The 22,092-nt window shown below is 42.0% G+C and overlaps 1 protein-coding gene across 4 annotated transcripts in view; it reads right to left on the bottom strand.

The window, feature by feature from the left end:
• Window positions 1–19,465, bottom strand: part of DCDC2 (doublecortin domain containing 2) — a 165,218-nt gene extending 145,753 nt beyond the window's left edge. The window contains exons 1-3 of one of the 4 annotated variants that reach the window (XM_053920221.2): window positions 19,306–19,465; window positions 18,329–18,697; window positions 14,531–14,585 (exon numbers count right to left, since the gene is read on the bottom strand). In XM_053920221.2, the coding sequence (XP_053776196.1) occupies window positions 14,531–14,585; window positions 18,329–18,621 (348 nt within the window). In that variant the 5' untranslated portion in view covers window positions 18,622–18,697; window positions 19,306–19,465. The other 3 variants (XM_053920219.2, XM_071220965.1, XM_053920220.2) reach the window with 3 other exon arrangements.
• Window positions 19,466–22,092: the final 2,627 nt, after the last annotated feature.

Below are 22,092 nucleotides of genomic sequence, written 5' to 3'. Positions count from 1 at the left end.
TTGGGGCAGTGGTCTGGGATGCCGAATGTCTCCATTGCTCGATGGTGGTGGCAGTACCGTCCTTAATGACGCAGTGTGGCCTGGGTTCTGACTGCCTCAACCCCCATGTAACTGTCATTCTCTGAGCTGAGTTCTCCGGCTCTATCAGACGCTTCAAAGGATATCCAACATACTTTCAAAAATCCTTCTGCTAAAAATAAGACATAGATGTTTTCTTGTGGTTACTAAAAGTAAACTGTCTAATCACATGTATATAGTTTTACTCTCTCTCTATCTCCGTCTCTGTAAAATTATGTAAACCCTCAAGATTTAAAGAGCAACTCCAAGATTCAGTCACAAATGGAAGTTCATAGAATGCTATTTTATTTACTAATATATTTCCTCTTGCATATTTACATAATAACAACTCAGCCATTTATCAAGCATGTACTCTATGGGCACTGCAGTCAGAAGGAGTGATGCGCACCACCTGCCATCTGCAGAGGGTTCAGCAGTTGGACAAGCACTTCCATGTACGTTTGCCCCTTTTGACCAGAGCCTGTGAACACATTCAGCACGATGTGTTGCTCCACTGACCAGCTGCTCGTCACGTGGCTCCCAGCAGCAGCGGCAGCAGCGGCATGGTGTTATTTCCATTTACTGAGTTCTAACCACACATCGGGCATAATGCTAGGGGCTTCGTGCATGTCTCTGTATTTCTAACCTTCGCAACGATTATTTAAAGAAGAAATTACTATTTCCATGTTTGAGATTTTTTTAAAAAGTGAGGCTCATAGAGATCAAGGGTCTCATTCCTTAAGATCTCGGTGAAAAAAATGCAGTTTGTCTCCAACACGTGGTGTCTTCCATATTCCATTCCTCCAGCCCTGCAAGTTGCTTTGTTTGCCTGGTAACTTGACACATGTTACTCAAAACATCTGCTCAGAATAATCAAAGCAGACAAATGATCCTTTAATGGTAAACACAATGAACATTTTTTTAAAAATCATTTATGGTTCTTGCCTCAATATCTTTTTCCCTAATCTCTTCACACTCTATAGTAAATTTCCATGTAAAAATATTTGGGGCGTCCTGTGGGAACCCTTTCTATAAGCAGATGTGCCAAAGCCATTTCAAGCGCTGTGTTGGAAACATTCAGCATAAATAACCTGTCCTACAGGGAATAGTAGCAAAGGAAAAAAAATAATAAATTGAGAATAATATAACTAAAAACTCTAGGCAAGATTTTGTGATTAATGATGCCTTGTTAAAGATGGGAATTTAAATTTTTTTTTAATTGTGACCCTTTACTGGGTTCAATTCCTAATTTTTAGTCTTCTCATATATAGTCTTCCTATCATCATTAAATCAAAGTATAATAAATAAATCCCTTCACCTCCAAATGCCCTTTCAAGAACAAGAAGCCACTAAATGATCAACTTTATTTAATTCTGGTAAATATGCTTTGGTGGAAAATGCTTTCCTCTACACTAACACACACTCTTGGCTGTGAGCTCTGCAAGACCGTGTCTTAGTCACCAACATCCTGCTCCATAAAATGAGAATAATAATCATCCCTCCTTCATAAGGTTGCTGTGAGGATTAAATGAGATAATCTCCGTACAGTGTCTAGAACACTACCAAGCGCAGAGTAAAGAAACACACATACTCACATTGAGTCCGGGTTTCGTATATCTTCCAACATTCAGGGTGGCTCGATGTGCAGTCAACACCTCAAATATTTGTCATTGTCATTATTATCAAAAAACAACTTTCCTGCCCTGGCCAGTGTGGCTCAGTGGATTGAGCGCCGGCCTGTGAACCAGAGTCACTGGTTTGATTCCCAGTCAGGGTGCATGCCTGGGTTGCAGGCCAGGTCCCCAGTAGGCGGTGCACAAGAGGCAACCACACATTGATGCTTCTCTCCCTCTCTTTCTCCTTCCCTTCCCCCTCTCTAAAAATAAATAAATAAAATATTTTAAAAATAAAAATTTTAAAAAAAAAGAAAGAAAAACACGTTCCTTCCTGTCTCGTCTATCCAGTGGCCCAGGCCAGATATCCAAGAATCACCCAACTACCCACTCTTCACCTCTCCCGCATTCAGCCAAACACTAAATCCCGTCTCTCAGATCTGATCCTTCTACTATCTCTATAGCCTTCCCCATCACAAATACCACATTAACCTCCATTAAGTGGTCTCTGGCCTCCAGCCTTGCTGTGGCGGCAAGAGTGGTCATGTCAATCCAGTGCTGAAACTTCTTCAATAATTTCCAATTGGTTTTAAGAGAAAGCCAAAACTTTTTAAAAACCCTTTATGGCTTAGTCCCTCCATACTTTCCAAGTCCCATCTCTCGAATATCTCCACCCCACTCTTCCATCCCAACACCTACCAATGCTTCAGCCAAACAGAACCTGTCTACATTTTTTGAATGTGCCATATGCTTGCTCATCTGCAGACATTCACACATGCTATGCCCTTTGCCTGAAACACTCTTTCTGCCCTGCTGGCCCAGCTGACACGTACTCATCCCCTCTAAGTCTTAATGTGTCTTCTCCACTAGACCACAAGCTTCATGAAGGCTGTGACTCTGTCTGGCTGTGACTCTGTCTGGCTGTGACTTTGTCTGGCTGTGACTCTGTCTGGCTTCCTTGCCACTATAAATCTAATTCTGATGACTGGAACATAAATAGGCACTCAAAAAAATTTCAGTGAAAGAAGTTGTGATATTATTTTTTACTACCAAAAAGTAAGAAAAATAAATTTGTGACTGGTGTCATTCCCTTGAGCTCCAAACCCAAACATATGCAAGGAGACCTAAAATAATAGAGTCATAGAGCATTTCATCCCCAGACTCCCCTTCCCAAATTACTGCAAGCAAAGTCATCTTCTGTAATCCCTTAGCATCACTGCCATTATGATTTAATAATTCAGGCTGATCTGTGGTGTCCGGGACACACAGCTAAACCAACATTGTTACAGATTAACATGCAGAAGTCTAACCAAGATTGTCTTTCTGTGAATGAATACATTTTTAATAAGCATTGGACAGGTCCTCTTGACATCAAATTTGATGCATAGGACTCTACTAACTGATATCATAATACAGAGCAGAGGGAATTCAGTTCCTAAACTGATGGAAAAATATAATTTGAATATGGAGAAATATAAGCAAGCGGATTAGGCAAGTGGGAGAGGGCAAGAGTTTATGAATATATAAAAGTCACTAAGTAAAAATGCTGAAAATTCCCAGCAACAAATCACACCACCTATCCTTCATTATATGCATACCCATGTATGTGTTCAGACTGACTAATAGATGAGAAGAGCCAAAGTTCAATATTATTGATAAAATGATTGAAACAAGAATAACACAAGGGAATAGCAATCTGATTAGGGGAAGTACCAGCTAGGAGAAAGGTAATTTAATCCAATTTCCATATACCACTTGGCTAAATTAAGTATCAGCCGGTTGAGCATTCATGAGAAGCTAGCTATACATTTGCAAAATCCATACTAAAATAATCTCTTTGCAACGGTAAAAAATATATATAATTTAAAAATTGTTATTTCAAATCCCTTTTTAATCCAGCTTTTGAAAACCGGCTGTGAAAAATACCATACTAGCTAATGCAAAACTTGGGGTACTAAAAAATGAGTCATTTGTTCACTTCTTGGAAAACACAGGCTGTGAAAGTGGAGTTTTATCAATTAGCATAGAATTTACAAAATGTAACTTAGGTCATATTAGATGACTTGGTTTATAACAATTTCTATACATTAAGTCATATAAATTGAAATAGCAAAGATGCCATGGAGGCCCATAAATCTTTGAAGTTCAAACACACTTACTGCTAGAAGGTGAGAAAATACACACACACAAAGCAACACTGACTGCATTTAGAAATTTCCTAGAGAGAAATGTTCCAGGTTAAACATTAGACATTGCAAATATACCAAGTCAATTTAGTTTTTTCTTTCCCACCATCCCTCACCACTTAGTTTTGCCCCCAGCTAACTGGTGGGCTGAAATCAACCTTATTTCAACAAACCAAACATCCAAACTATGTAATCAGGGATGACATCTGAGCTTGATCTGGCTGGCTGCTTAAAAAGGAGTCTTTCACATGGGAATGACAAATGGAAATTTTCATTGTTGACCAAGCTAAACACTAAGCCACACCACCTTCATATTTCATGCTGAAGTCAACCAAAGGCAAATAAATAGCCCTACCTTTCAAAAATGCCTCCATCCATCCATTTTAAAGTACACTGAAATATGTATTATTGTGTCCATAAAGATGAGATTATCCAATATGTTTTCCAGTACGATGATAGATGAAAGCTACATTACACATACACTCTTGCCCATGCCTTAACCAACACCACACTTGAGAGGACAGCTGGATGTTGGAGGACAGTCTGGGGCCAAGGACCAAGTCCCCCTGGGTCTAATCCCAAGTCCTTGGCTTCATTAGCAGTGTTCCCACAATGCTACTCCACCAGAAAAAAAAAAAAAAAACAAGGATTTAACGCCGCTCTGTGCTACCCTGGATCTTTGAAACAAAGTCAGACATTAAAAAGTAATTACAAAACACAAACACACATGCAGAATTTGTTCTAAATTAGAGAAAAATAAAATTTAAATTGTCTAAACTGACAGGTTCTTATATTCTAATGAAAATCAATATATTATCACAGATGAATTTATGTGCTTGTTTCTTATTATTGATTCCTCTGAGTTTCATTTCTCTTATTCCTTTAACACATTCCTCTCTTGAATTTTCTTTCCTGGGCATATAATGTGTATGTCTGGTGGGGGGGAGGGGCGGAGAGTAGAGGAGGAAAGGAAACATCTCTTTGGATGGTTGCTATATCCATGGAGGATGCTAAGCTACCTTCAGTTCTAAATACACAACCCACACTCCAGAACAGGAATTTTCTCCAAACCCTTTACTTTCATGGTGTTGCTTCAAATTTTGTTGTTGTTGTTTTTTAATATTCTGACCAGGATTGCCAGCACATCACAGCACTACATGCTTTCTACTGACACTGAAGGACTCTCGGAAACTTGGGGAGTCACAGCGGAAGGGACCAACATGGACGGCTGCCAGTCGCTGCCCCAGTTTTTTCCCACACACCACTTCCTCCGAGGAAGAGGGTGGCAACCTGCTCAGTGGTCTTTCTGGGCTTCCCAGGAAGGTTCTGACAGCAATGGAAGCCACAAAACCTTAGACTAGAGGGTATTTTGGAAGTTAAGTCGATCTCCATTCATCTCCAGTATACAACTGACTTGTGTAAGTCAGAAGAATGTATTTATATTTTAAGATGGAAGAAATGACACTTTCTTTCACTGAGTGTTTAGTAGTCTTCAGTGGTTAAAGAAAAATGTTTTCTTTTATTCTGATCCAAATTCTTCAACCTTCACACCACAGCTTAATCCCCCCGCCCCTTTTTGGTACCTCGCAGTGATGGAGAAGAGCTAATCACCATATTCTTGTAAATATGGAAGCCAATTATTAATTAGGTCCAAAAAAATCATTTTCTCTTGGGTTAACAGTCTCTGGTATTGTCTTTCAATCATTTCATTTTCTTGTAGCTTTTCTTTTAAAACTTCTTTTCAGTCCTCCTCCAACAGTCACCTTGTTGTGACATCCGATTGGCAGGTGGTCAGTGTCCTTTTACACCATCATGGCTACAGTCTGGCCCACTGTCTGGCATTCAGCAGGCTCTTAACAAATGCTCTTGATGACATGTGAAATTATGCATGAGCCATGCTTAATAAATGGGCATGATTCGTCTTCCTTGACTACACTCTATTTACACAGTCGCGTTCTCCTAGCATTCCTACCACGTGGAAATGATCTCACTTCCATGGTGAAGGGCCCTTTGACTTCATCAGAAAACTCAGAAAGCGCCTTCTAACGATTATCCTAACATGCAAACTGGAGTGCTGATTTTCCAGTGTCCATCAATCAAAAGTGTGATACACCTTGGCAAAACTTCAGGCCTTACTACAAATTCCCAAAATTTATCTTCTATGTTCCTGAGCCTCGTGCAGTGTAGGAACAAGAAGTTCCCTGCTCAGCAGGGGCTGCTGTTGGAGTGGCCAGAAGGGCCTTCCTTTAGTGGGGACTCCACCGCAGTTTCTCACGGGGTGTAGTTTCATGCTTCCGCTAAGGGGCGTTTTTAAGCATACACGTTTATAGCTAGCAGTTTTACTGTTTTATTGGATACTTTTTCTATTTTTTTCTTAAAAGGTTGATAATTATTGACTAAATATTTATTAAATTTATGTCTTTGTTTAAAACAGCTAATTACCATAACTAAAAAATTAGAATGCTCAAATTTGCAGGTCTTCCAATTTCACAGACACTCCATTTCCTAAAGTCATGTCTAAGTGCCAAGTAGAACACAAGATACTTGGAACAGCTGCCATGATACATGTTAGTGGACAAACTAAAATCATCAACCTTTATGCTTTTTATCAGTGCTAATTAGGGTTTATTAATGGATATTTTTCATTATGCCAATATTTTCCAGGTTGATGTAAACACCTCTTTCTCACTCTTGTTCAAACATCACACACACTAGCATACGCATACACACAATTCAATTGTGATAAAAACATAAAACAAAAAAGTGTGAAAGAAAGTTGAAATATAGCCAGTTTTCTTTAACAGAAAACTCTGTCTTCATAGAGCCTTGGCAAGGTCACGCTCACCTTGGTATTGCCATGGCCACTGATGTGACCTGGCTTCTTGAAAGCATGCTTCTTACCTAGCAGTTACATTAGACAGGTGTGGAAAAGGTGTGAAATGAGTGGGGAGGTGCTTCGATTGTTGTTGAAACAACTCACAAAAGTGGGTTTTATTTTCTTTCACTTTTCAATAAATTAGCAAACCTGACTAACATAATCTGGAAATCTTTTCCCAAGTTAAAAAAAAAATATTTAGGAGTTTAACTATTTAGTAGTTCCCCCTTTGAACCCAGAATTCCCAGGCTAAAGATTAGTGAGTTAAACCACACAGCCCCATGCCTTTCTGTAATAAGGTTAATAATTAACACTCAATTTAATGTCTAGAATCCCATTCCCAACCAAAAGTCTTTAAGTGGCATATCTCATAGTATGTTTCATTAGAGATTATGCCTAATGATTAAACTGAAATGTGAAGTTTTAATAATGATATTCAAAACCTTACAGACATTCGAGAAAATGCAGACAGCTGTAATTGAACAACAATAAAGTAAAAACAAAAACAAAACAAAAAACAACACCTTACAGACATTCACTGGAGTAACCAACTTAAAAGTACAACCCATGCTCCCACAAACTTTGCAGACAAGGCAAAGTTTTGAGGTTTCAAAAACTCTCTCCCCACCCCCCATCTCTTCTCCTCTCCAAAGGCATTCCTGCAGTGTTCCAAACGAGAAGAAACAATGTTTATCCAAATTCTCCATAAATGAACATCTAAAGTGAGGGGGGGGGTATCCAAGGGAACTCGAAATGACAGCTTATCCAACAAGGAGGCTGCCACTCCTTGAGGAGGCATTCCCTGGGGTCTTACTGCAGGTTCCAAATTGCAGATTTCTCTTTAAGGCAGCACTTCTCCAACCTATATGCAGCACACTTACCCACGGGTGGGTCACTGGGAAGAGGGCGAGCATGACCTTCTGTCCTCACTTCTTGCCTATCATTGTTTCTGACTGGCATGTTTAAATACAAATGTGAGGAAAGGGCTAAAAAAGGACCCTTTTCTGCTGACCCTGAAAATACAGATTAGGAAGATTTAAATTAACAAAATAAACTCTGAGCTGTTCTGTATTTACAAATCAATAGGTACTTGGGGTTAGGGTTGGGGGGAGAGAGAAAAGCCAGACAGGAGGAGAAAAAGAGAGAGGTGGCCAAGAAATAGGCCAAAAGCTGAAGACTGAATTAACATATAAGACAAAGTTATTTTGAAGAATGAGAGTTTATAGCTAGTTGTTGATACTTTTATACAACCTACAAAACCTACTCCATTTTGACAAACCATTGGTAAATCCCACCACACACAAACTTGTGTAAATAGGGTACTTGTGTGGACATCAATGGAAAGATTTTACCTCTGAGTTGATGGGGTCTTAAACAGACAGAACCTGCAGGGGAACAGACATCCCATAAACCCAACTAACACTTTGGAAACGGAAGCTCCTAAGAGGTGAGCATGAGATAATAATCCCTACAAGAATTCACAGAAATCTTGGGGGAGATGTTGGACGTTCCAAAGGCTAGGTGATGCAGGTTTAAGCCAATCTCATCCTGACCATGAAGAGATGGATATCCCCAGCTGTTAATTCAGGAAACAATTAGTTTAGATGTTTATAACTCCACAAAAATGGAACTAATTTTCCAGAAATTACGTTTATTACTCCTCAAGAATTAGTCCAATAATTCCCTGACCCATTATTCATAATAAAGTTCAAACACTATCTAGGCCTCAAAGTATAGCTCTTGAATCGAAGAAGTCTACTTTATACCAAGTTCTGCGGCAAAGATCAATACTGGCAGAACTAAAATCAAAGCACAGCGGGCTAGGAAGACTGAAGAGTGTAAGCTCCATGGGGTCGGGGCCGCGTTGTTGGGTTCCCAGGTGATAAGCACTATGCCTGGAATATAGCAGGTGCACAGTAAAACCCTGTTGTGTGAACAGCAGTCATTTAACAGAGCTCCCAATTATACTAATATGATGATAAGTATATTATACCGAGGTTTAACTACAACTAATTTTATCCATGAAATAAAATCTAAACAGGTGGTGGCCATGACAACTTTTGAGTTACTTGAGACACCCCATAATTAAATTTATCAGAATTTAATTATGTTAAATTCAGAATAATCAGGCATACACAAGGCGAACCAATGTCTTCCTTAGCTGCTCGACAAGAATATTCAAAACCACAGAATTAAAATGAGTCCAGCCTACTCATGCTAGGACTGTGCAGATCTAGCAGACCTCCTAGAGACTTACAACCTAACAGGTAGTTCTGATGCATAAGTTAACACCTGATCACCTAAAGACTACCAGGAACAGGAGCAAACCTGCAGTCCAACCAAGTCAGATCTGCTGACTTGGTACAGCAAGGGACGGCACTAGCAGAAACCACAGTGACACCGGGAAGAGCGGGGCGGGGATGACCTTCAGTAAGGTTTGGGTTCTCGCTGAAGGATGCTGAAGAGTGTAAGGGAAGCAGAGATCAGTCTTGGACTGATTACAGGTTTTGAGGTGAGATTAGGAGAAGTGGGGATTAATTAGGGGTTGTTGTGAAGTGAGAGTGGTTAAGCAATTAAAGATCCCCAGAAAACATGGTTACAACAGGTCTGGGAGCGACAGCAGCGAGGAAGCAATACCCACTTCAAAGGGGCCCTCGTGGCCTTTTACAGCTGCGTCGGGACCGTGGGAGAAGCACTGTCCTGCGCTAACTCTGCTGCTGGCCTGCTCTGTGCCTACTGTCCACTCCTGACGAATAGGAAGGCAGCCTTTGTCTCCTTCCATCCAAGCCAATTTTCACTCTTCCTGTCAGAGATAGTCTTTGACTTGTGCACACACATAAATATTAAATAGTCCCCTTAATCAAGTTGTAGAAAGGAAATCCTCAAAACTTTGAAAGAAACAGGCCAAAATTAAAAGATTCTATTATATTTAAAACCATTTTAAAACTGGCTAACACACATCCCTAACTCCATCTGCACCTTCTCAGTCTTCTAGCCCAGCATATGTGCCCTGTAATATTGCAATATATCATAGTTGTAATAGATAATAATAGTTGGTCCGTTTCCCTGTCTCCTCCCTAGGCCCTAAAAGAACAAAAACAGCAAAGGATTTATTTCATGCCTGCCACCTAGCACAGCTCCTGGCACGTTCTAAGTGCCCTGGAGCCAAGCTGTCTGCTGATTGCCTCTGTATAAATTGTGTACCAAGGCTTCCCACACAACAAAACAGATTTTGCACTCAGTAACTACTTAAGAATGTCATAATCGGAAGGATTCACTACAGGACAAGACATGGGGCCAGTGATGACTGGCAGGATCTACAACTCTAGGTCAAAAAAGAGGGAAGCTTATCCCTGGCTGGGTGGCTCAGTTGATTGGAGTGTCATCCCATGTACCAAAAAGGTTGTGGGTTCAATTCCTGCTCAGGGCACATACCTAGTTTGGGGGTTTGATCCCCGGGTGGGGTGCGTATGGAAAGTAACTGATTGATATTTCTTTCTCACATTGATGTTTCCTTCTCTCTCTCCCTTCCTCTCCAAAATCAATGAACATACCCTTGGGTGAGGATTAAAAAATAATAATAGTGGTTTAAAAAAGAAGGGAGTTTCCATTTCAAGAGTTCACAAATGACTTTGTTTCAACATGATAAAGTCAAAAGCACGTCAAATAAAAGCTCAATGCAAACTGAATTGAATCCTGCCCAACTGAGTCACTTCCTATGTGGTACCAGAAAAGTTCATACGTCTGTCTTTTCATCAAGACTATGCATTCCTGGAGGTGAAATGTTCTGCATGTCTTGTTCATTTTTGCCCCTAGCCCTCTGCTAGTGTACTAAGCAGTACAGGCAGGCATCAGTCACATGGAAGCAAAGCAGATAAGGTAGAAAAAAGGAAGAAAGGAGGTAAAAATCACACTCAAACAAAAAGGTAAGGGTAAGGAAGAGGCAGGTGCCCCCCGTGCAGATCAGAGGCTTCCATGAGAAAGACAGAGGCCTCCCGAGACCGCTTCTGTGAGAGAGGAAAGAGAGAAGCTGGGAGTGACTTGGACCACGGAAGCAGAGAATAAGATCTGAAGCTGGGCTGAGAAAAGGGCGAGGAGGCAAAGAGATGACTGGGCAGATATACAGAAGGGATAAGCTACCACGGTCAGATGAGAAAACCATTACTTTTAAAATGACCGGTGGTGCCGGGGAAGCAGTAAGATGAAAATGCAGCTATACAAAGTGACTGAGGGGCAGAGGTGAGAGTACAGAGGTCTCTAGGAAATCTCTTTATCTGAATATTAGCAGAAGCAAGCCCTCCCCTTCCCTTTTCTCCTGCTGCCAGGAGTGCCGGGCAAACAAGGCCATGTGCTTCTTCTGGGTTGGGGGAAGAAGCCTGTAGAGGTCTCCCTTTCTCTGTCCTAACGACCCACTCACAAGAAGGAAGTGGAAGAGGACTGGGCTGTCAATGCAGGGTCTCTTCAGAGATGAGCTCCGTGGAACAGAAAAGCAATGGCAGGAACCACAAAGGACCTTCACATGTCCAGGTGTCGTGCACATTCGAGTTATCGTGACCTGCAGTCAGCAATCGTGTCTGCATCGTGTCTGCATCGTGCCTACTATCGTGCCTAAACTATTAACTTCCTAACCAGCAACCAGAATGCAGTGTGCTGTTGGGTGAGGGTGCTCTGAAGGGAGGGAGGGAATGCTGTTAACTCCTGGTCCACGCTGGCTGCGTTCGTTACCTGTCACGTCTGAAAGCTTAGCCACAGTGGCTGGGCCCCAATACCACATGTTCTATGTAACCCCAATCAATTGTCAAGGCCTTTCTACAGTAACCTGTCCCAGGAATAATTAAAATTAATACGCTCTGAGCTGTTAGGATCACTGAGTCATGTACACTTGGTATGGTGGCTTACATTATACATTCCTCACACTGAAAATTCAAACAGTATGAAACTACCTCAGATTTGAGAGAAATGCCTCAAATTTTGATAATTAATTTTAGTCATGCTTCGTACTGAAACATCTTTGAATAAACACTATTGGTGCTACTATTGCATTGAAGCAACTCTAAACCCTTCCAAAGTAATTCTGTGAATCCTTCCCTGTGACTGGAAGTAAAACATGTTATCTTACTCCAAAGAACAGTGGCCATCCATAGTATTTAACAAGGGGTGTAATCTTTGCCCAGTAGGCACAAATGTTGAAAGAAGATTACCATTAAATTTTTTTTAAATAGTATCTATAATTTTTGTGGAAGTCCGGCGTTGAACAACTATGTTCTCAAATTTTGAACATACCACATTTTGCCACATATAATGTGCACTATTTTGCCCAAATTTTTTAGGGAAAAATAGGGATGCACATTATACAGGAGTAGTACTAATTCCCATGTATGATTCACATTATACATGGGAATTAGTACTGAAACGTGGGTGTGCATTATACACAGAAAAATACAGTAGATATTCCTATAACTTAAAAACTTACTGAATTCTAAAATTTGGATTGTAAATAAGTTGTGGAAAAGAAAGAGGTATTTCTCCACAGTGAGAATTATATAAATAGTTATGTTCTCAGAGCAGCCCACAAAAGCCTTTTTAACCTGTGCTCTACCTAAAATGGCAGCAATAATACTGTAGCACCGATAGTTAAAGTGATATCTCTGTGAGGAAATGCATTCAGAGTTCCCTTTGGGATGCCAGGAACCCCAAACTCTCCCTCTCAGGCAATGAAAGTTGAGGTTCTCATTGTTCAAGCAGGCTTTGAGTAAGTCCGTGGTGTGCACTTTGGGGGGAGAGTCTCTGTGCTGAACATCAAGCCTGGGAAGGCAAAGTGAGGGACGTGAGCACACTGCTCGTGTAGACTGGGAGGGAAGTCTGGGCAGGCAGCCGTGGGAGAGAGGGTTCAGGCAGCAGGCGGTGGAGTGGGACTTGGGGAGGCGAGGGGAGGTGCTGAAGAGCATGGACCACCAGTTTTTCAGCACCTCTTCCCATCTCCTTTGCATCCCCAAATTTCTTCTACTCCTGTCTCTTACCCTCCTTTGGAAGGCTGTATGGGGAAGGACTGAAGAATGGAAGGCTACAGCGGTGTCTGGGGAGTAAGAGGGAAGGAGAAGGAGAGGCAATTACCATGAAGAAATAAAGTGGAAGAGATACAGTCTTGTAGTTGGAGGTAAGGGGTGGGCTTTTCACCATAACGTGAGTGTTCATGAATCAGGAGCTTGTTGGTGTGGCTCATGCATAGGCCCAAAGTAAAGAGAAAATAATACTTACTAACCCAAAGTGGAAGAACACTTAGAAAATTAAATTAACTTGAAACCTTGTGAATCCTTCCATTGTTAAACATAATCCTTAAAAAACATACATTTGAAAAATGTATTGCACTCCTGTTGCACTTTGCCAGGCACAGTCTCGTAACAAAGATACTGGAATCCAGAATAAATATCTGCTCACATTTTTGGAGAAGTCACACATCCCAAATCCTGTTGCAGAAATCTGGGTACAGTCACCAATTTCATGCAAGGTAGCCTACTTCAAACAGTGTGTATCCTTCAAACAAAATTATATCCAGAACAAATTCATTAATCTGTCCTTTTCTTGACTACTTGCTACAGATATTAACAAGTGCTCATTCTTTAGCTGTAACATAAGCACAACATAAAAAACATATGCCTTTGTCAACTTTAAGCTCCAAAGCTCATCACTTTCACTACTAAGCAGTTTGACATAGGTTGAAAACCTAACTTACAAACAATAATATTAATTATTTTTAACGATATCTGGAATTAGCACCTCTTTCCACAAATTATTTGAATAATGAAATTAGCCTCACATTCTTCAAATATTGCACAGTTAGAATTTTTGCTTATATAGTTATATTGGTTTTCCCCCTGGAGAGATCTGTTTGGTCCTGTTGGGTATGAACAGTGCTAGAGAAAATGGTGGGGGCTGAGAAGTCTCTTTGGGGCTCTTCACTACAAATGAGAAAAAACTCCTTCTTCTATCAGCCATTTCTTCCCCAGCAGAGCACACCATTGGGAAGCACTTGTTTACGTGGAGTCAAAACAGGAAGAGGGGAAGTCTGGACTGGTGAACAGAGTCCCAGGCTGGGTTTAACTATAGTTTTCCCTGTCTCACTGAGACATTTAAGGCTGTTGCCTTAACTTTGTTTTAATCTGTTTTTCATCAACAAACTAAAGAATACACCCTACAGAATATCTGAAAATTCCAGTAGGGATTCAGAAGCTATACAGAAAGTGATATTCTGAATACTCCTGTTACTTATTTCACAACGCTCATTTCCAATCTTCATGCAAGGTTTGGTGATTGTGCTGAAGTGAACTTTAATGCAAGTTAAAGTGGTTTTCCTGACATCGTGGAAAGTCCAACAGCGTCCTCTGAGAGCCTCGGGCAGTGAGGGTGACCACGGCTTTCTCAGACACAGGGCTGTGAGAGGCAACTGAGGACAGGGGTGTCTTTTCAGTAAAGTTCGGTGCAAGGTGCTCAGAATCTCTTCCCACTTGGCAAGGAAAATTTCTATGGATTTCAACCAGAGAACACGTAGCTACAAATGGAAAAATAAGAACATGCCGCATCTAATCCTACATGTTTAGGGTACCTACTCGGTCTCTTCATTTATGACAATGCTCCAAAGAAAGAGATATCGTTGCTTTAAAACATACACTGTCCCATTTACAAACATTAGTCAACTCATCTGTTATGACCAGAATGCCATCTGAATTTCTAAACACAGCATAAGAAACACTGAAAAATGGCAGTCATTTATTTAACCTTCAAAATATTACTTGTTTTACCTCTGTATTAACAACTTCCATAGGTCTTTTCTTGATTTCTCCTATGTCCAAGTAACTGTGGAGGAAAAAAAAAAAACAATAAGGGTTTCTTTTATTGCATTTGAGTCATTTGTATAAGTTTGTTCCTAAAAATTATTAAATAGCAACGCATGCCAGAGGAAATACTTAAGCCTAAAGCAAAAATCGGGTGCTACTGATTAAAGCGATTACAGTGGAAAACGCTTTCAGCATCACCAACCAGAGCTGACACATGTCTACTCTAAACTTCAATGCAACTGCTATTGGAAAACATTCCCCCCCAAGTGGTTAGCTACTCTATACATATACATGGTATCTCTAACTCCTATATCATTTTAGATATAAAGAGCAGCTTGTGTGCAAAGCTGTTTAACAGCTCCATTAATCACAGACTTTAGGTTTTAAAAATGTACAGACAGTGTGCATTAGAATAACTGTAAAAGGCCAAGGTATCTTTTTCCCTATAAGAGCACTTTAATGACACAGAAATACTCAGCCATGTGGGATGGTTTAGTAATTGGTTCCAATGACAGACAGATGGGTGGACTAGTTAACCTTTGGAGACCCCTATTATTCCATTACAATTGGTTACAGATATTAACTAGTGATCATTCTTTAGCTATAGCATAAGCACAACCTGACAATTTTATACCTATGTCAACTTCAAGCCATAGGCCCATTACTGTGATCTGGTTTCACTGTGCTTCATACATAGAAGATGCTAAATAGATGCTTTAATATAAAAATAAGTATAAACCTAGTATTTAATTTATAACCTTAGATAGAAAGATAGATAGCTGAGCTGCCAAAAAAGGTTATATTAGAATTAATTTTGGCTATGTTTCATTACTGTTATTTGCTTTTTTGGACAGAATGCTTTGGTTAATCCAGACCTCTGGAAATTACTATCTATTTCCCTCACCTAACAGTATTTACACAAGGCAGTGCAAATACTCCTCTGTTTAGCAGTAAATGGCTCTTTTGCAAACCTGCACGGACTGGTTTACAACATTAAAAAAAAAAAAGTTCTGTCACATGCAGGAAGGTGATCCCAGATCCACAAGATTAACCTAGTAGAGTCGACTTGGAAAAATGCACAGGAAAATAACAAATCTCTAGAATTCTCTGCTATTAAACAAAGGTTAAGTAGCTACCTGAAGTTTCATATGGTTACCAAAGTATTAGAAAAGAATCTGAGTAAAAGAAATTCAAGAAACAACTTGATCATTTTCATTTGAAAAATATTTTTCCACTGTTGCTCTCTTCCCCAACATCATCTAGGCTCTAAATGACACGAATCACCCTTGATATCTTTTTGACTTTCTTTTGTTCTGCCAGGTGATTCATTTGTTATACAAACTTACAACTACTGAGCTTCAAATATATTCATCTTCTTGGCTTCCATCAGTATAACCATAGATACTACTACTTTGACAAAAATAAACTACTCATCTGTCAGCATGGAAAACTAACCATGGACACTGTTATAATAAACTCAGTGTCTGTGTGTATGTCTCTGTGTGTGTGTGAATTAAAAGCTAAAATAACCATGAGAGTCCCCATAAAGAGTGATTTTGAAGCATACCTTCTATTTGTTTTAGAACTGCACCTGTTTTTAATCTTTTGACCTGGTAGTGCCAAGTAAATAAGAGGACATGAATTACTAAAGTAAGTCTACAGTTTTGAGCTGTTAGTAGATTCTGAAGCAGATTTCCATTCCCATGATGTTGTTTTATATGCAAATTATTTAATGAAAATACACAAAGTGTATGATAAAAGGAACGGGACATAACGATGCTTTACATTTACATAACATTTTGGTGTTTACAGAACATGTTCCCATCCATAGCCAATTACTTGTATCACAACCCTGTGAAGTAGAAACAATTGTGTTCCTTTTCTGTATTAGGATACTGCCCATCTGAGTCAAGAGACTTGCCCACGGAGCTAATAAACAGCTCGGTCTCAAGACTCCTGATTTTCAGTTATAAGTTTTAAGCTTCTTTGAAGCACACTTTTCATTTAGCGCTTTTCTACAAAGTTACACAAAGAATACTAAAGGAGCTTTCAGGGAAGGGAAAACTAAATCCAAATGTATCCCTCACCTTCCATAAAAAGAGTGTCTGGCATAACAAAAGTAGAATGCCTAGAACTCAATTTAAACAAACTTAGGAAAGGAAGGATGACATTAGACAACTTTAACGATACCCAGAAAAATATTTCTATACAGTTAAAATCAGGACTCACAAGCACAGGTTTATGGTAAAGATTTCTTTTTACTATCTTGAAGCCCGAGCTGAATTTTAATTAAAATGTTATATTAAAAACTATGGAATATAGAGTTTCCATATGATCCAGCCATTCCACTCCTAGGTATATACCCAAAATAAATGAAAACTTGAACCTGTTTGTTCAAAGCAGCATTATTCATAAGAGTCAAAAGTGAAACAATCCAAATATCCATCTACTGATTAATGGATAAATAAACTGTGGTATATCCACACCATGCAATACTATTTACTGATTTAAAAAATGAAGTACCGATACGTACTACAACGTGGATGAGCCCTGAAAACATTGTGTGAGGTGAAAGGCTCCAGAAACACAAAAGGCCACGAATCGTATGATCCCATTTATATGAAACATCAGAACGAATTCATAGAGACACAAGCAGATTATTGGTACCAGAGCATGGGGAGAAGGGGAAATAAGGAGGCACAGGGTTTCTTTTTGCAGTGATGGAAATGTTGTAACATTAGTTTGCTTTGAGGGATGCACAACTCTCGGAGTAGACTAAGACCCACTGAAACGGACAAGGTTTATGTTACATAAACTGTATCTCCATAAAATTGTAAAAAAGAAAATAACCTACAAAACATTAAATTCTCCCTGTCATACAACACTCGCCCATACCCGAAATAATCTCTCTCAGCTCTGAACTGCCACACAACTTTGTTTTTCTAGTGGTACCTATTCCTCTGTGCTCTACTTTAAAATAATTGGTGTGCATGTAGTCTCTCTTGTTAGACTGTAAACTCTGAACGAAATGACAAGGACTCATGTCTTGTTCATCGTAGTTCCCTTCATAGACCTAAATACAATTTGACGATTCACTGAGCAAGCTCCTGCCAGCACCTACGGATTAGCAGCAATAATGACCGCTGTCCTTGAGGGTCTAGCCATCAGTTACTTAGAGAAAGACATGTGGATAAGTACAGTGAGCCAATCAACTTTTCCAAGCTTTACGCCAATAGCAAAAACATGCAAGTGGTGGAGGACGGTCACAGTGGGGCATAGTCAGTTCTACCTGGAATGAAAGGTTGAAAGCATTTAAACGGGGGCAGGGGATGCAGAGAGCAATTTTCTCCTCTGGTAATTATACAGCACTCAATACATAAAAATTATTTTAACTAAAAAGACAGGTTCCAAGCAAAACGGGAGGTGGGAGTAGAAAAAGGAAAGAGAAAAAAACAACAAAATGCCAAGTATCAGTTTGGCCACTTTTTTTGATAAAGATTCCTGTTCCTTACACATGAGCTTTAAGATTGTTCCTCTTGCCACGCGAGTGAAATTGCTTGTCCATCACGCTTTCTGCCTCTAACACCAACTGCAAAGGGAGCTTCGAGAGGCACCACCCTGCGCGCTCACAGTCCCCGGGCCCACTGAGGTTTGGCCGAAGCGCGGCGCGGTTGGGGTGGGGGGAGTGGCATTCCTTTCCTGGCGCCAACCGCACACCTTTGCGCGCCCAGAAACGGGGGGCGGTGGGACACACGGACTTACTTGAGTTTCTTGAAGGCTTCCGGGCCCCCAGCCACGTAGTTGCCCCCGCTCTGGATCTGGTCTAGCTTGCGGATGCGATGCCCGGTGCGCGGGGTGTACAGATTCCTGACGGCCCCAAAGGGCGCCTGGACGCCGCCCGTCACCTCTTTCAGAAAGATGTCGAAGCTGGACACTTTCTTCTCGTGAATGACGACGCGGCGCCCCGCGAAGAACGGGTCCCCGTTGCGGTACACCAGCACGCTCTTGACCACCGGCTGGGCGCGGTGGCTGGCCCTGGCGCGGGTGCCGTTCATCCTCCCGCCGCCGCCGCCGGCCGGCGCTCCGGGGTCCCGCTGCCCCGCGGCCTCGCCGCACACGCCGGGTCGCGGGCTGAAAGGACAGGGGACAGACGGACCAGGGTCCAGGCGAGCAACGGCCAAGGGGCCGGCGCGCGCCCCGCGGAGAGCCCACGGGCGGCAGCGCCCCGGGCGCACGGTCTAGTACTTCACGAGCCCCGCAGCCAATCAGCAGCCGCCGTGCCGCCGCACCTGCTCTCCCGCGCCCGCAGAGCCCAGGTGAGACCACCTGGGACAGCAGCCGCGTGGGCGCAGGAAGGACAGGTGGGGACTCACACGTTATAAAGAAGATGAAACTCAATTTCTCACGTCCTGCTTGCGTTATTCTTTGCAAAAAGCTTAACTTTCTATTCTCCCCTTACTCCCTCACCTCTCAGCCTCCTGCTTGCTCTCAGGTTAAAGCAATTAAGATGATGCCTGGAATTGACCAGGTAACTCTCTGCGGCAGGTCGGTCGCGGAAGTTGCACTGACCGAAGAGACCGGCGCGTCCCGCACCCGCCGCGCCTCCCGAGGGCCGGCGCCCCGCGGCGGATGTTCCACCCGCACCTCCCGACCTGGGCGGGCGGCGCGCGCAGGGGGGCAGGGGCAGGGCCGGGGGGGCCCCGCCGGCGCCGCGGGGCCTGTGGGGGCGGGGCACGAGCCGAGCCAGCCGGGGTGTCGCAGCCCAGCGGTGACCTCCGAGGCGCCGGGCGTCGCTCACGCTGCTCGAGCCGCTGCCGTCGCCTCCGAGGGCCGGCTCGCCCCGCCGGGACCGAAGTTGTTAGTCCCCGCCGTTCCCATAGCAACTGCGACCGCGGGGGAGCAGGGTTCCTGAACTGGGCCTGGCGCTTGCCTGCAGCCCTGGGCTTTGCCACAGCCACAAGTAGAGAGTTTATGGGGCTGAAGCGAAGGTCCTATAGATGGACTCCTACTGTGCCAGGCACTGTGCTAGGTGGCAGTTGGGGAAACAGCAGTCCAGAGAATACAGGGCAGCAATTTGAGCGCCTAGTACAGGCCTAGCTGTAGGCCCAGAAAAGGCTTTTTCACAGCCTCGAGAAGGCTGCACGGCTACACAGCTGCCTGGGCCCGAGAGCCCGCGTCCATGCTGTTTGTACAGATTAGTCCAGTGTGCGGGTAAGGTAAGGGAGAGGAGCTTTGTTCTGTCCGCACTGGGACAAGCACTGTGGGATCAGGAGCGTACCTTTTAAAAAACTGAAACCTTCCAGCTCATCTCTGCCAGTGTTTCATTTATTCCTGAGACCTTGCTACTATGTGTCCTGCGCAGAGTTGATTATTAGGTGTTGATAATTCATCATATATGAGTAAAATAATCTTTATAAGTACCATTAATTGAACACTTACCATTGCCAGGCATTGTTAGGTACTTTACGCAGATTTTCTAATTCAATGGTCACGATAACCTTCAGAGGTAAATATTATTCTCTTCTCAAATGAGGAAACTGAGATGTAGAGAAACCAAAGAAACTTATATCAGGTCACAGCAAAAATTCAAACCCAGCCCCCTGATTCCAGAACCACCTTAACCACCATGTGATACCAAACTGAAAGGTGAGCGTGTGGGGCACTGCAATCTGGGCAGAAACATTTTTATTAAAACCACCTACATTCATGTCTTGTAAGTTAATAGTTTTCAAAACAAGAGCAAAGAGAAAGGAGCCTTGCAGAGGGAAAAATCGAAAGAAATTTTGTGAGGTAGTTATGAAGAATATGTGGGTTGAGGGGATGGGTGGGGAAACACCCGCAAAAGCTCTGCCATGTAGCTGAATGAGGCAGAACACCTGTTCAGAGAGGTGGAAGGCAGTACATCAAGCAACCCTCCACACAGTCCGAACTCCCTACCGCCCAGTGCAAAATGGAAACACCTGGCCACTTGTTTGAAAATTAAGAATTTTAAGTTGGCAACAGCAGACCACTGAACCTAGCACCTGTTCCTTCTGTCTGTGGGAACCTGCCACCAGTCCAGGAAGCCACCCCACACCTGTATTCTAACTCCCACAACAACAGTTATCTCCAGCCCAGGGTTGTGTCCAGAGCCCGGACCCATTTATCCACTTTCTTCTCAGACAGTGATGTGGTGATAAATGTGGTGATAATGGTTTCCAGAGTGAGGAAGACCTTGATTCATAGCATTTGCCAACTTTTATAGTTTAAATACTGAAAACAAGACCAATTTCCAACTTCCACTTCGACGTCACTGATGGCAAGAGATGCTCAGTAGCATGCTATTATATATGGTATTTCTATCATACATGTAAGCTCGGAGATAATAGTAAAACGTAGGTGGCAATGAGTTTTGAGTATTACTTTTGTTTTTAATGTAATGTAATTAGTTGTATACTTAACAATTTAATTTTTAATAAAAACCATATTTAAAATTCCTGGAAATTTAGCAATTGACTCCCTCAAGGCACTACAAGGCGCTGTCAGGCCTGATCAAGAAGAAGCCACTTCAGAGAGATGTCGGGGGACCTTGAGAACACACATAGAATGAATGAGAGGCAAGGGAGAGTTTTGTTTTAAAGCTTTTCCCTAAGTGTGTGAAAGACACAGAAAGTGAGAAATAGCAAAAGAGGATTCTTTGGGAAGATTCACTGTACTTAAAAAATAATACCATAAAGATATTTGCCTTTTCCTCAAGAGCCTGAGTAAATCTCTGAAAGGCTTCTAATTATATTTCTCCTCCAAAATAATAATTATTTTAATGTAACACTGCACTAAAAGCAGACCACATTGTATCCTGGATTTATAAGGGTTCTTCAATCACCAAATCCTATCAATTCTACTTTATGAATGTTTCTTAAACCTATTCATTTATCTCCAAATCCATTCCCACTTTCTGAATTCAGAACACCATCACCCACTAAAAGGTCACCCTATTTCCAAATTTGCTTCTCTGCTATTCATTCTCCACAAAACACCCAGCCTTAAAGACTAGCAAAAAAAAAAATCTATTTGAGTCACTTTCCAGCTTCCCATCTCCTCCAAATACAGAGAGATCTGATTAAGATAACTCACGCCACTGGGGAGAAGTAAGGAGGCCCGTAGGAGGAGTTAGCGGAGGCAACTGTGGGCGGTCTAGGACAGGATTGGCTGAGAAGCTGGATGCCTCCAGAGCCAATGGAAATAAAAAGAGGGCTGGCTCTCGCTCAGGCTGGGACTCTTAAGACTCTTCTTCCTCAAGGATGCCCGGGTGATGGTGCAGCAATTTCCCACATTTCCCAACAGATAGTTTTTGTATGGAAACTCTGGGCACAGCCTAGGATCAAGCTGCTGTGACAGCAGGTGGCGGGTTCATTCCTTGGGTGTTCTGGAGGGAGGAGGCTCTGAGGCAGAAGCCTGCCATTCTTCCAAAATGGTGTTGTTTTTATATATTATGTTGTTTTCAGTTTGTAAACTAACCCGACAGAAGAACCATACTGTATTTTGCT

Source organism: Desmodus rotundus, chromosome 3 (assembly GCF_022682495.2).
Source record: "Desmodus rotundus isolate HL8 chromosome 3, HLdesRot8A.1, whole genome shotgun sequence".
Classification (NCBI taxonomy): domain Eukaryota; kingdom Metazoa; phylum Chordata; class Mammalia; order Chiroptera; family Phyllostomidae; genus Desmodus; species Desmodus rotundus.
Note: the sequence above shows the minus strand (reverse complement) of the source record. Positions and strands in the feature narration are given on the sequence as shown.